This window comes from Aquarana catesbeiana, linkage group LG05, assembly GCF_042186555.1.
Source record: "Aquarana catesbeiana isolate 2022-GZ linkage group LG05, ASM4218655v1, whole genome shotgun sequence".
NCBI lineage: Eukaryota > Metazoa > Chordata > Amphibia > Anura > Ranidae > Aquarana > Aquarana catesbeiana.
The window spans coordinates 25,626,047-25,640,828 of NC_133328.1; the positions used below are offsets into that span (position 1 = coordinate 25,626,047).

The following is a 14,782-nucleotide window of genomic DNA, read 5'->3' on the forward strand; positions in this document are numbered from 1 at the left end:
GTTTTTATTTTACACACAATTAACAGTCAAGTCCTGTGAAGAGGGAGCGGGGGAAGGGCAGGCCAAGCTGTGCTGTGTGTGTCTATGGATACACACAGCCTGGCTCAGGAGCATGCCTGCACAGGTGCTAACTCAGCATATGGCTTGCAGACAGCACTGGTGGGGGTACTCCAGAAGAGGAGGTAAGGGGTCGCTCTATAAAATATTGTTGCCCAGACCAGGTAAGTATAAGATCTTTTTTTTTTTAACAAAAACAGAAAACAAAGGAAAAAAAACCTTTACTTAAACTTTACCCAACCAAAAGGGAGCAAATAATAAAATATAGTTTTTTACACAAAAAATTTGACCCACCCTCGACAAATTCTGATCATTTGTCTCTTGATACAGTGATTTCCTATGATCATCAGCTCCATCTAGTGGTCATAATGTGATTTTTTTTCTGAAATACCGCAATAAGAAAAAATACTGCATATGGCCACTAGATGGAGCTGATCGTAGCAAGTCACTGTATTAAAGTGGCTGTAAACCCTCGCGTATACCCAGTGAAGTGACTGGCCTCCGGTGATACAAAGAGATGAAAAAAAATCCTTCTACATAAGTTGTACCTGTTTAGCTACAGTCCTCTCTTCTCTACAGCTGTTCAAAGTCCAGAATTTATAAGGCCTGTTTGAGCTGTCAGAAAGCAAGTGACACGGAGTTGAAGTTACACTTTGCAGAGCTCAGTGAGAGCCAGGGCCGGTGCTACCACTAGGCAAACTAGGCAGCCGCCTAGGGCGCCCTGCTGCATAGGGCGCCCGGCCACTAGTGTTCCTACTCTCTTCTCTCTGCAGCAAGTAACTAAGTGTCAGCGTCAGCAGACAGCCGCTGCTCCATTCCCACATAGTGTCAGAGGCACAGCGGCTGCATTTCATGGGCGCTGGTGAGGCTGCATTTGATGGGCGCTTCATTAAAAAGGTGGGGTTTACATGAGCAGGGAAAAGGGGGTGGAGTCATGGTGAAGCCAAGGGGGGGGCGGCAAAATGAGGTTTTGCCTAGGGTGTCAAAAATCCTTGAATCAGCCCTGGTGAGAGCTGATTGTGGGGAGGAGTCTCGCCCCCCCTCCCCCCCTTCACACAGCACACAGGAACAGGGCTGAGGCTGTCAATCACAGACTGTGTGCTGGAGATCCCTCTCCTGTCACCATTTTTCTCTTGGTGTCAGGAAAACTTGGCAGAAGAGATTCATGGAGATAGCAGAGGAAGGAGGCAGCAGACAGAAATGACACTTAGTGCTCTGGACTGAGACAAGTACACACTATAGAGGGATATGCTTTGTTGATATTTCATGTCTGAGGGTTACAACCACTTTAAGAAAAATATTGTGAAAGATGGGTGAATAATTGTCATATTCGTCCAACAAGTTTTATATAAACAGACTGCAGGCTGTGGAGTTAAACCTCAATTTTTATTGAGGTCATAAGTGCAAAAAAAATGAGTTCCAAAGGACAGAAAGATACATAGTTAGATAGAGGTCTCCTTTATGTGTCTATGAAACATTGCTGTAACATTGTATCTATCTGTCCTTTGAAGCTCTTTTTGCATTAATGACCTCGGTAAAATATTGCGTTTTACATTTGGAGTGCTAGCTTTTGGTCCTAAAGCAGTTAAAACCAGAGAAAAATATGATTTGGCGGGATATGCACACCAATCACGTGGCTGGTAATTTTAGTACCAAAATTGCCTGCGTGCGCCCAATGTCGTGTCTTCAATCTGTACTTTCTGGATACACCAAGGGAAATAAAAGAAATGATATGCATGTTTCTGAAATCTCCCCAGATCAATAAATTAGATATATTTCCTGATATGTGTTGGAATTAAAGTGATTTAAACCTCAGACATGAAGCATATCCCTCTACAGTGTGTACTTGTCTCATTCCAGAGCACTAAGTGTTGTTTCTGTCTGCTGCCTGGTTCCTCTATTATCAGCATGAGCCACTTCTGACAGGGGAGGGAGCCCCAGAGCTCCAGCACACAGCCTAGGATTGAAAGCCTCAGCTCTGTCCCTGTGTGCAGGGGGAGGGGGTCCCTTTCCTCCAATCAGCTCTCAATGGTCCCCTCATTGAGCTGTGCAGCATGTCATTTTAGCTCTCCACTCTCTGTTTGACAGCTCAGACAAGAGACAAGGAGAAGGAGGAGGAGAAGGAGGACAAGGAGAAGGAGGAGGAGTAGGAGAAGGAGGAGGAGGAGGGGAAGGAGAAGGAGAAAAAAGAGAAGGAGGAGGAGAAGGAGGAGAAGGAGAAGGAGGAGAAGGAGGAGAAGGAGGAGAAAGAGAAGGAGGAGAAGGAGAAGGAGGAGAAGGAGAAAAATGAGAAGGAGGAGGAGAAGAAGGAGAAGGAGGAGAAGGAGGAGAAGAGGAAGAAGGAGGAGAAGGAGGAGAAGGAGGAGAAGGAGGAGAAGAGGAAGAAGGAGGAGAAGGAGGAGAAGGAGGAGAAGGAGAAGGAGGAGAAGAGGGAGAAGGAGGAGAAGGAGGAGAAGGAGGAGAAGGAGAAAAAAGAGAAGGAGGAGGAGAAGGAGGAGAAGGAGGAGAAGGAGGAGAAGGAGAGGAGGAGAAGGAGGAGAAGGAGAAGGGGGAGGAGAAGGAGGAGAAGATGAAGGAGAAGGATGAGAAGGTGAAGATGAAGGAGAAGGAGGAGAAGATGAAGAAGGGGGAGGAGAAGGAGAAGGATGAGAAGGTGAAGGTGAAGATGAAGGAGAAGGAGGAGAAAGAGAAGGAATAGAAGGTGAAGGATGAGAAGGTGAAGATGAAGGAGGAGAAGGAGATGGAGAAGGGGGAGGAGAAGGAGGGGAAGAAGAAGGAGAAGGGGAGGAGAAGAAGAAGGAGGAGAAGGAGAAGATGAAGGAGAAGATGAAGGAGAAGGAGGAGGAGAATGAGAAGGAGGAGGAGGAGAAGGAAGAGAAGGAGAATAAAAATGGGAAGGAGGAGGTGAAGGAGAAGAAGGTGAAGGAGGAGAAGAAGAAGGAGGAGAAGGAGAAGATGAAGGAGAAGGAGAAGGAGGAGAAGGAGCAGGAGAATGAGAAGGAGAATGAAAATGAGAAGGAGGAGGAGAAGGAGAAGCAGGTGAAGGAGGAGAAGGAAGAGAAGAAGGAGGAGAAGAAGGAGGAGAAGGAGAAGATGAAGAAGAAGGAAGAGAAGGTGAAGATGAAGGAGAAGGAGAAGAAGGAGCAGAATGAGGACAAGGAGGAGAATAAGAATGAGGAGAAGAAGAAAAGGGGAAAGGGAAAATAGGGGAAGGGGAGGAGAGGAGAGAGGGTAGAGGAAAAGAAGAGAGAGCTACAAATAAACAGGTACAACTTATATAGGAGGATTTCTTTCATCTCTGTTTCTCACCTGAAGCCAGTCACTTCACTGGGTATATGTAAGGGTTTCCAACCACTTTAAACTAGAAGCTTGTAATTCTAAAGCTTAGATGTGCGGGTAAGTCCTCATGCCTTTGATAAGCGTTGCGAATTCGAACAAACTTTTCAGAGGCGTTTGACAGGCGGCTGTTTAAACCCTGTAAATGCCCCACCATTGCAGAACAACGGCATGAATGCCGGCTGAATGTGACGGGAATCATTTTTGCCACATGTGCAAAGCATGTGAACACCCCTATCTGCTACCTTTGCAGTTTAAGGAGGTGGTTAGGTGGTGCTTTTATTGCCCTCCAAGCACAAGTCTAAACGAGCCCTAAACTGGTTACAGTCAAGCTGTGTAATGATCTGACTTCTTATAGTTTTTGGTTATGTTTGTATTGTTATATACAAAACAGAATTAGACCTGCAGTCACAATCACATTTCCATCATGTACAAACTTGTGACTCAGGGATAAGTCCCTGTATTTATCTGTATTTGGCTTATGATGACATATTTATACTCAGAAGGTCACCAGACTATGAAGCAAACTTTTTATTGTCATTTATCTATTGTGAAACTCCATGCAGCCGGATGTCTGAGGACATGCAGGGAAGACTTCTGTAACCTTATCTTAAAGGAAATGTACCAAAAGTAATGAATAAGATGCCATGGCTGACCTCTCCTTATATAAATTCTGGTGTCCTGGCACTGCCCTGTAAAGTTGAACTCCAGGCACAGCAGGGCTCAGACTGGAGGACAGAGAAGCAGTTCATGGAGCCAATCATTTGTGCTGCAGTGCTCATATGCTAACATTGGGCACACTGATGAGGGGAAAAGCAGAGGAGCTCATTGGTATGCTACTTCTCTTTTCACCGTCCAATCACAGGCTAGCAGAGAGACTCTTTCCGCAGCATCCGCTGGACCTTCAGAGCGCATGCGCCGGTGACGCCAGCAGTGGCATGCAAGGTGAATATCTCCTAAACCATACAGGTTTAGGAGATATTCATTTTACCTACAAGTAAGCCTTAATATACTCTCACCTGTAGGTAAAAATGTGCAAGCGGGCAATACAACCGATTCTCACCATCTAGTTACCAAATTTGGTATTTTCCATTTTAAATCAACAAATAACATTCTCAATCGGCTGCATCAGTGATTGCTGATCAGTGTATTATGCCAATGGAGGTGTCCCACTCTCAGAACACAATAGCACAGCGGGGAGGATTCCTCCATCCACCTCGATTGTGGGAGTCGGGAGATTTTCTTTTTTTTTGATCAGCCAGAGGTATCTATGGCCCCTCTAAACTGGGTTCTGGACACCAACTAGTCTTTACAAGCAATTCAAAGCCTATACCCACCTACAGTGCCGGGATTGTTACCATATTCAAAATGCACACACAACCTGATATTATGTCTAGTTAGTAGAAATTTTAATTCTGTGTGAGATTTTATTTTACCACTTGTGTCCCAAGGCCCCTTCCTCCCTAAATCCTCGAGTCCGATAGTGGGTTTTTTTTCTCGTTTTTGGCAATGTCTCAGTTTCGCACGTTTTACCTGTTATCATTCCAAGTTCACACTAATATACATATATATATATATATATATATATATATATATATATATATATATATATATATATATATATATATATATATATATATACTATATTACCAAAAGTATTGGGACACCTGCCTTTACACGCATATGAACTTCCCAGTCTTAGTCTGTAGGGTTCAATATTGAGTTGGCTCCGCCCTTTGCAGCTATAACAGCTTCAACTCTTCTGGGAAGGCCGTCCACAAGGTTTAGGAGTGTGTCTATGGGAATGTTTGACCGTTCTTCCAGAAGCGCATTTGTGAGGTCAGGTACTGTTGTTGGACGAGAAGGCCTGTCTCACAGTGTGCGCTCTAATTCATCCCAAAGGTGTTCTATCGGGTTGAGGTCAGGACTCTGTGCAGACCAGACAAGTTCCTCCAACCTAAACTCGCTCATCCATGTCTTTATGGACCTTGCTTTGTGCACTGGTGCGCAGTCATGTTGGAACAGGAAGGGGCCATCCCCAAACTCTTCCCACAAAGTTGGGAGCATGAAATTGTCCAAAATGTCTTGGTATGCTGACGCCTTAAGAGTTCCCTTCACTGGAACTAAGGGGCCAAGCCCAACCCCTGAAAAACAACCCTACACCATAATCCCCCTCCACCAAATGATTTGGATAAGTGCACAAAGCAAGGTCCATAAAGACATAGATGAGCGACTTTGGGGTGAAGGAACTTGATTGGCCTGCACAGAGTCCTGACTTTAATTCAATAGAACACCTTTGGGATGAATTAGAGCGGAGACTGCGAGCCAGGCCTTCTCGTCCAACATCAGTGCCTGACCTTACAAATGAGCTTCTGGAAGAATGGTCAAACATTCCCATAGACACACCCCTAAACCTTGTGGACAGCCTTTAAAGTTCATGTGCGTGTGAAGGCAGGTGTACCAATACTTTTGGTAATATAGCGTGTATATACACATATATATATATATATATATATATATATATACATATATATGTCTCAATATATATGTATATATATATATATATATATATATATATATATATATATATATATATATATATATATATATATGTATATTTATATTTATATATATATATATATATATAAATATACATATATATATATATATATATATATATATATATATACATTGTTATCGGGACATATACAGATAAAAGATATGTGTATTTACTTGTTTTGTTTTATCGCAAATAAATAAATGCCATTTTTCCCAACACAACATGTATGTAATTTGCACCCCCCATGTATTTATTGCATATAGCCAGCAAATTCTGTTGATTAAAATTATATCACATTCATGCAAATTTTATGTAACATATCAGAATGGGTAAACTCAAAGTTAGCATGTTTTTTTTTTTATTAGGATGCTACACATACTGTGTATTTATCTATTGTTCTATTTTTTACATTTTATTTCCATCATGGGGAGTTTTATCCAGTCAGTGGATATCAGATCCAGACCCCCATTCAGCTCTGCAAAAACAGATCACTTTTAGGGCTAGTTCCCACCATAGAAACGCAGTCCGGATGCGTTCCAGGTGCTTTTCTGCATGCGTGTTTTTGATGCGTTCCAGTGCATTTTTGATGCGTTTTTGGTGCGTTTTTGATGCAGTCCAGTGCTTCCTCCCCCCCTCTTTTTTCTTAACCTTAAATAAGGACAAGTGTGTTGCAGTGCGTTTTTGGTGCATTTTACGTTCCAGTACAGTCCAGTGCAGAAAAAAGGCAGCATGTTCTACTTTTTTTTCTGGAACTGCAAGCACCGGTGTGAACTATGCTGTTGAAAACCATATAACTGACTTTCCATGCATTTTTGATGCAGAAAAAAAACGCACTGGACTGCATGTGGTGTGAACTGGCCCTAAGTGATTTATTGCTGTCTGCAATCAGCCAGCAATGGATCTCTATAGCAATAAGCTACTACTGCAGGGGGAGGCTTGACCCGTAGCGGTGCCAGTACCAGTGCCACATGGTGCCCGCGGGAGCTGATAAGTTTAGGTCAGTTTTTAACCACTTAAGGACCAGCCTCGTTTTGGATTTTAGGTGTTTACATGTTTAAAACAGGTTTTTTTGCTAGAAAATTACTTAGAAACCCCCAAACATTATATATGTTTTTTTTTTTCTAACACCCTAGAGAATAAAATGGCAGTCAATGCAATACTTTTTTTTTGCACTGTATTTGCACAGCGGCCTTATAAGCGCACTTTTTTTTTAATAAAAAAATAAGACAACAGTAAAGTTAGCCTAATTTTTTTTTATATTGTGAAAGATAATGTTACGCCAAGTAAATTGATACCCAACATGTTACGCTTCAAAATTGCGCCCTATCGTGGAATGGCGTCAAACTTTTACCCTCAAAAATCTCCATAGGCGACGTTTAAAAAAATTCTACAGGTTGCATGTTTTGCGTTACAGAGGAGATCTAGGGCTAGAATCATTGCGCTCACTCTACCGGTCGCGGTGATACCTCACATGTGTGGTTTGACCACCGTTTTCATATGCGGGCGCTACTCACGTGTGCGTTCGCTTCTGCGCGCGAGCCCGTCGGGACAGTGGATTTTTTTTTTTTTAAATGTTTAATTTCTATTATTTATTTTACACAATTTTATTTATTTTTACACTGTTTTGAAAAAAAAAATTGTGTCACTTTGATTCCTATTACAAGGAATGTAAACTTGTAATAGAAAAAAAGCATGACAGGACCTCTTAAATATGAGATCTGGGGTCAAAAAGACATCAGATCTCATATTTACACTAAAATGCAATAAAAAAAAATAAAAAGTAATTTAAAAAATGACACTGAAAAAAATGTGCCTTTAAGAGGCGTTTTGACATCGCTTCCGCCCAGCAGTGTCATAGAGACGAGTGGGCGCCATCTTACAGAAGTAGACGAAGAGATCTGGAAGCCGCACACCGGACAGATGATAAGTGCCTTTATTGGTAAAAAGCTGGATCACAAAAGTATACAAAACACTACAGCAGAAGTGTACAGAGATCAGCTGATGCGTTTCGCACTTATAACGGGTGCTTACTCGCCATCTTAGCCTCACTTGTCTCCAGGCACAACAAGGGGACAGACGCGTTCTCCTCCGCCGCTACCGACGGCTCCGGTAAGCGGCGGAGGGCACTGGATCGCGGCGGGAGGGGGTTGCCCCTCTCCCGCCACCGATAAAAGTGATCTCGCGGCGAATCCGCCGCCGGGACCACTTTTATCTGAGAGCAGACTGCCGCACGAAAACGGGGATACCGGGGTTATGGCAGCTAGCTGCTGCCATAACAACGATATTCGCCGCCAAAGTTTGGACGCACATCGGCGAACGGCGGTCGGCAAGTGGTTAAAACGTCACTGGGAGAAACAGCCGCTGTCTCTCTGGCATTTTAAAAATGGTACCTCGGACTCACTTTTACGGCTTACTGTAACATTTTTAGGTAGCACTCCAACAGAATAGCTATCAGCAGCCAATTACCTTTATCACAGGGCTTGGCTCGCTCCCATCCTCCACAACAATGACTTTAGCTCTGCCTTTCCTTTCATTGTCTCGAATGCCATTGGCGACCTGTGAGGCTTTGAGGCGCTCATACTTGTTGCATTTTTCACCGCACCATTGGTATACTTCCTGCAAAAAGAGAACCAAAAGACCGTGAGGGTTACAAAGGCTCTATACTTAATAATAACTTTTTCAACACGCTGACCCTGATTTACTAAAGGAGTTGAGCACGTTCACTTTCAAAGTGAATTTTTTACTTTGCAAAGCAAATTTTTTTGCATATCTGAATGAAGTGAAAAAAAAAATTGTGAAAATTTAGGTCGCAAAGAATACCCAATGACATGCAAGGAAAATTTTAAAAAAAGAGGATTTTTGCTTGGACATGATCAATTAGACATGTGCAGATTGAAAAAAATTGTTTTGTTTCAGATCAGTTTGTTTAATTTACTCATTTTGTTTAGTTGTATTCATAACAAAACTAGTTTAGTTTCGTTTTGTTTATTCATTTTCGACCAGATTCAAATGTTTCCAATGGATTCAAAGTATTTAAATCAAATCTATGAGAATTCATTGTGAAGAATAGCTGGTTCTATTCTATTCGAAATACGAATTTCAGAAGATGGTTATATACTTTCTATTTTATTTTATTCTATTTTATCTTATTTTATATTTATTTTTATTCTATCCTTTTATTTTCTAATTTATTCTTTTTATTTTATTTCTTTATTTTCTGTTCCATTTTATTCTATTCTGTTCTGTTTTACTCTATTCTAGTCTATTCTGTTTTATTTTTTTTAATTCTTTTCAAAATTCTGAAGACAGTTATATTCTTTTTATTCTATTCTATTAAAATTAAATTCTATTTTTTTTTATTCTATTCTTTTCTACTCTAATCCATTATTTTATATTCTATTATTTTATTTTTTATTCTATTCTGTTTTATTCTATTCCATTTTTTTAGAAATCAGAATTTTAAAAGACAGCTACCGTATATTCCAACACTTATGCCCCGTACACACGGTCGGACTTTGTTCGGACATTTCGACAACAAATTCCTAGAATTTTTTCCGACAGATGTTGGCTCAAACTTGTCTTGCATACACACGGTTACACAAAGTTGTCGGAAAATCCGATCGTTCTGAACGCGGTGACGTAAAACACGTACGTCGAGACTATAAACGGGGCAGTGGCCAATAGCTTTCATCTCTTTATTTATTCTGAGCATGCGTGGCACTTTGTCCGTCGGATTTGTGTACACACGATCAGAATTTCCGACAACGGATTTTGTTGTCGGAAAATTTTATCTCCTGCTCTCCAACTTTGTGTGCCGGAAAATCCGATGGAAAATGTCCGATGGAGTCAACACACGGTCGGAATTTCCGACAACACGCTCCGATCGGACATTTTCCATCGGAAAATCCGACCGTGTGTACGGGGCATAAGGGGTTGATTTACTAAAGGCAAAAAAACTGTGCACTTTGCAGAGTGCAGTTGCCCTCTGCAAGTGCAATTGCTCCAGAGCTTAGTAAATGAGGTAAGGCTTCACTTTGCAAAGAGCACCCAATCCCGTGCAAGGAAAATGAAAAAAAATGCATTTTTGCTTGCACATGATTGGATGATAGAAGTCAGCAGAACTTCTGCTCATTTACCAAGCTCTGGAGCAACTGCTCTTGAAGAGGGCAACTGCACTTTGCAAAGTGCACAGTCTTTTTCCCTTTAGTAAATCAACCCCTAATACACATAGGGAGTTATATACTAAAGGCAAATCCACTTTGCACTACAAGTGCAAAGTGCACTTGAAATTGCACTGAAAGTGCTCTTGAAAGTGCAGTCACTGTAGAGGGGGACATAGAAGGAGAATAAAAAAAAAGCATTTTAGCTTGCACATGATTGGATAATAAAATCAGCAGAGCTTCCCCTCATTTCAGATCTAACCCTCAGATTTACAGCGACTGCACTTCCAAGTGCACTTTCAGTGCAATTTCAAGCGCACTTTGCACTTGTAGTGCAAATTGGATTTGCCTTTCGTAAATAACCCCCATCATCAATAGTCAGCAATATGTTTATATCTCAAATTTGATTGCATTTTCAAATTCTAACCGAATTTGATTCAAATTTGATTAGAATTTCGGACACAAATTCGTTTTATCATTTCGGATTCGTTAAAATTCATTACTATTGCATTTCGGAAATTGTGACATGTCCAAATCGAATTTCGATTTGGAACTAAACGAACCGCACAAGCCTACAGATGATTGAAGTCAGCACAACTTCACCTCATTCACCAAGCTAAGGGGTTGATTTACTAAAGGCAAATAGACTGTGCACTTTGCAAAGTGCAGTTGCACTCTGTAAGAGCAGTTGCTCCAAAGCTTAGTAAATGAGAAAAAGTTCCATCATCCAATCATGTGCAAGCAAAAATGCAGTTTTTTTAATTTTCCTTGCATGTGATTGGGTATTCTTTGCAAAGTGAAGGTTTACCTCATTTACTAAGCTTCTGGAGCAACTGCACTTGCAGAGTGCAATTGCACTTTGCAAAGTGCACAGTCTATTTGCCTTTAGTAAATCAACCCCTAAGTGTAATTTCTCTTTGCACTTAGCTTAGAGAATGAGTTAATAGTACTGAGCTGAAGTCAATCATCCAATTATTTGCAAACATTGTTCTTTTTTTCCCTTGCAATTGAATGGGTATTCCTTTAAGGGAATTTTCACTTTGTTTCACTAAGGAAAGTGAAAATTCTTATCAAAAGTGAATATAGTAAATCAACCCAAGAATCTTTTGTAATGAATCCAGGGAGACAGGGCATACGGCTTTCACAAAACATTCATTGCAGGGGAATCTTCTGGGTGGATTCATTCATCACCAGTAAATGTTTGGTGAATGCCCCATTCAATGCTTTAATGCTCCATTTAATGCCCCCCCCCCCCCCGAACACGCGTAGGGGAGGGGCCAGGATGCAGCGAGAGATTGTGGATCTGCCATAGATGCTGGAATATAACATCATTGGACACTAAAGCACTTTTTTATCGATTTACAAGATTTCACTTATCACTTACTATATTGTTTTATTGAGGACTGTTTTTTTTTTCACGTGTATTGTGTGGCACTAAGCACTTTTGGAATCATTTAATCCATAATATTTGTATTGCTTCACTTTATCATACCTGTTTGTATTGATTATTGATTATGTATTCTGCACCTTAGGGTATGGTTGAATGGATTATGTATATTACACCTAGTGTGCTTATGTACACTTTATTTTAATTTGTGTTTATTATTTAGTAGTTTGTTTAATGTTATTATCACTATAATAATATTTATTATTCAATATTTTTATGGTTCACCCAATGGGGGTATCTATTATATTAGTTACATTTATGTTTATGGACACACGCACATTTTGATTTTTTATTTAGTATATTATAGCACACTTTAGTGCAGCGTATTTTCTTTTGCTTTCTTTATTTTCTTTCTTTTTTTTTTGAACACGTCTCACATATCGTGCAAAATAGAAAATATTTTGCACGATATGTGAGACGTGTTCAACACATGCAGCTGAGTAGTGATATTATCTAAGCATAAGGTACATTGCGGCTCGCAGGATTTTTTTTCTATTTACTCCCTTAGGACACACTTAACCCCTACAGCGCCACCTAGTGGTTAACCCCTTCACTGCCAGTGACATTTTTACAGTAATCAATGCAATTTTTTTTAGCATTGATCGCTGTATTAATGCCAATGGTCCCAAAAATGTGTCAAAAGTTGTCCGATGTGTCCGCCATAATGTCGCCGTCACGATAAAAATCGCTGATCGCCGCCATTACTAGTAAAAAAAAAAAAAAAAAAAATTATCAATAAAAATGCCATAAAACTATCCACTATTTTGTAGACGCTATAACTTTTGCGCAAACCAATCAATAATCGCTTATTGCCATTTTTTTACCAAAAATATGTAGAAGAATATGTATCGGCCTAAATTGAGGAAAAAAAATGTGTTTTTTAAATATTTTTTGGGGATATTTATTATAGCAAAAAGTAAAAAATAATGCGTTTTTTCCAAAATTGTCGCTATTTTTTTGTTTATAGCGCAAAAAATAAAAACCGCAGAGGTGATCAAATACCACCAAAAGAAAGCTCTATTTGTGGGGAAAAAAAAGGATGTCAATTTTGTTTGGGAGCCACGTCGCACGACTGCGCAATTATCAGTTAAAGAGGCGCAGTGCCAAATAGCAAAAAGTGCTCTGGTCTGGAAGGGGGTAAATTCTTCCGGGGCTGAAGTGGTTAAAGATACTAAATATATATAAGCAGGCATAACCCTTCCATGGCCTTCAAATCAAGATATGCAGTTGAGGAATAAGGAAATTGTAAAAGTTTTCTTGGGTAAAAGCTTGCAATTATGCAAATCAATCAACATGATCTCTGATGCACGTAGTAAGAATCTAGAGTGAACCTATGCAAATAACTTTGTCCTCAATAAGGGAAAGTAAAGCATGAAAATTCCTCCATGAGCACATTAATCATCAACAATAGAGGTAAGTTTATTACTCTCATGCTTAGTGAAACGATCTATCAGTGACAGGCTGACCTCGTGACAGGACAGAGTAGAATGTGTAAACTGAGTCATCACCACTCCTGGTCACCTCACATCAAGAACAGCGACACCAAACCAGATAATGGAGAGATACTTTCATATTCCTTGAATTATAAAAGAGCCTTCTGATTCCTCTTGGCATCCTCACACCATCTTTGCCTTACATTTCTCTCTCTAGGTACATTTAGTCAAAAATGTCCATAGTTGGCCAGCAGAATGAGCCAAATCAAAGAAAATGTCTTCACAATTTGTAAGGGTAGCACGCCCCCCTTGGGGACTGCTGAGAATTATCTGCATGGCCATGACCAAGTGAACCTTCCGACCCACCTGACACTCTGGATTCAGACATCCTGTTAATACTATAGAGCAAGAATCAAGCAACTCAGTGGTATAAGGTTCCAAAATGTTTTACTTTAACCAAATAGGAAAAAGGGTTATTTTACAAAGAGAGGAGTAAATCCGCTGAGCCGCGATAACAGCGTCAACTCAGCAGATAGACTCCTCCCAAGGACACAACAATGCTTAAACAATATATAATGCTATGTACACAAGGATGCACTATATTCAGATCCAAAGTCACCTCCTAGTGGATGTTCCAGATAACTACACAAGTGGGCAGATGTAATCTAGACAGCTTATTCTATTTTAACAGGAGAGCTAATCTCATGCTGGTGTTATTATTATTATTATTATTATAATACAGGATTTATATAGCGCCAACAGTTTGCGCAGCGCTTTACAACATGTGGGCAGACATTACAGTTACATTACAATTTGGTACAAGAGGAATCAGAGGGCCCTGCTCGTTAGAGCTTACAATCTAAAAAGGAAGGGTCAATTGATACAGAAGGTAATAGCTGTGGGGGATGAGCTGATGGAGGAAGTAAAACAGTGTATTAGTTAGAAGCAGGATAGGCTTCTTTGAAGAGAAGGATTTTCAGGGATTGCCTAAAGATGGATAGATTAGGGGACAGTCGGACAGATTGGGGTAGGGAGTTCCAAAGGATGGGAGAAGCTCTGGATAAATCCTGGAGACGAGCATGGGAGGGGGTGACAAGGGCAAAGAACAGAGGGAAGCACACCGCTCCGGGCAAACTCAGGTGCAGGATGGATCACAGGTGCAGACCTCGGCTCACCACCGTGGAAGACGAACAAGACAAGGAATTGGTCGCACACTGGAACTCCAAATTATCTTGATGTCATCTTTATTGTCAAAAAAGGGTCAGACAGATACAGGTAATGATAGACTTTTCACAAGCGATAGTTTGCTTGTTCACAAGGGAGCTGACAAGGGAGCAGGAGTAGGAGGTCTTGGGATGACCGAAGAGAGCGGCTTGGTTGGTATTTTGGGACTAGGTTAGTGATGTAGCTGGGGGCCGAGTTATGGATGGCTTTGTAAATTATTGTTAGCATATATATATATATATATCTAGGCTTCCTATGAGTAATGGCGGTAAAGTTCCACGTGGCAGGCCTGTTGTTCTTCGCTAGCCAGTTGGAGCTTGTTAACTGTAATCCATTTGATTGCAGATGAAAGCAATGGATTCCAAGTGGTGAAGGCCTAAGGCATCTGAGTACAGTGTTCCAGCAATGCAGTAAAGTGTTCTTGGGTAGAGATGTGTGCGCACCGTGTTCTGTAATGGTGGTAGTAAATAGATAAAGATTGAGCAGCTTGTTCTCTCACCAACAACCCAAACCGATATGCAGTCTTCTAGACAGGAACACTCCGGCAACGGATCCTCTGTCTTGG

The 14,782-nt window shown here is 40.8% G+C and overlaps 1 protein-coding gene across 1 annotated transcript in view; it reads right to left on the reverse strand.

Annotated features, from left to right (window-relative positions):
- Nucleotides 1–14,782, reverse strand: part of LOC141144136 (scinderin-like) — a 66,857-nt gene that overhangs the window by 40,716 nt on the left and 11,359 nt on the right. The window contains 1 exon segment of the mRNA XM_073629534.1: nucleotides 8,420–8,569. Coding sequence (XP_073485635.1) covers nucleotides 8,420–8,569 — 150 coding nt within the window.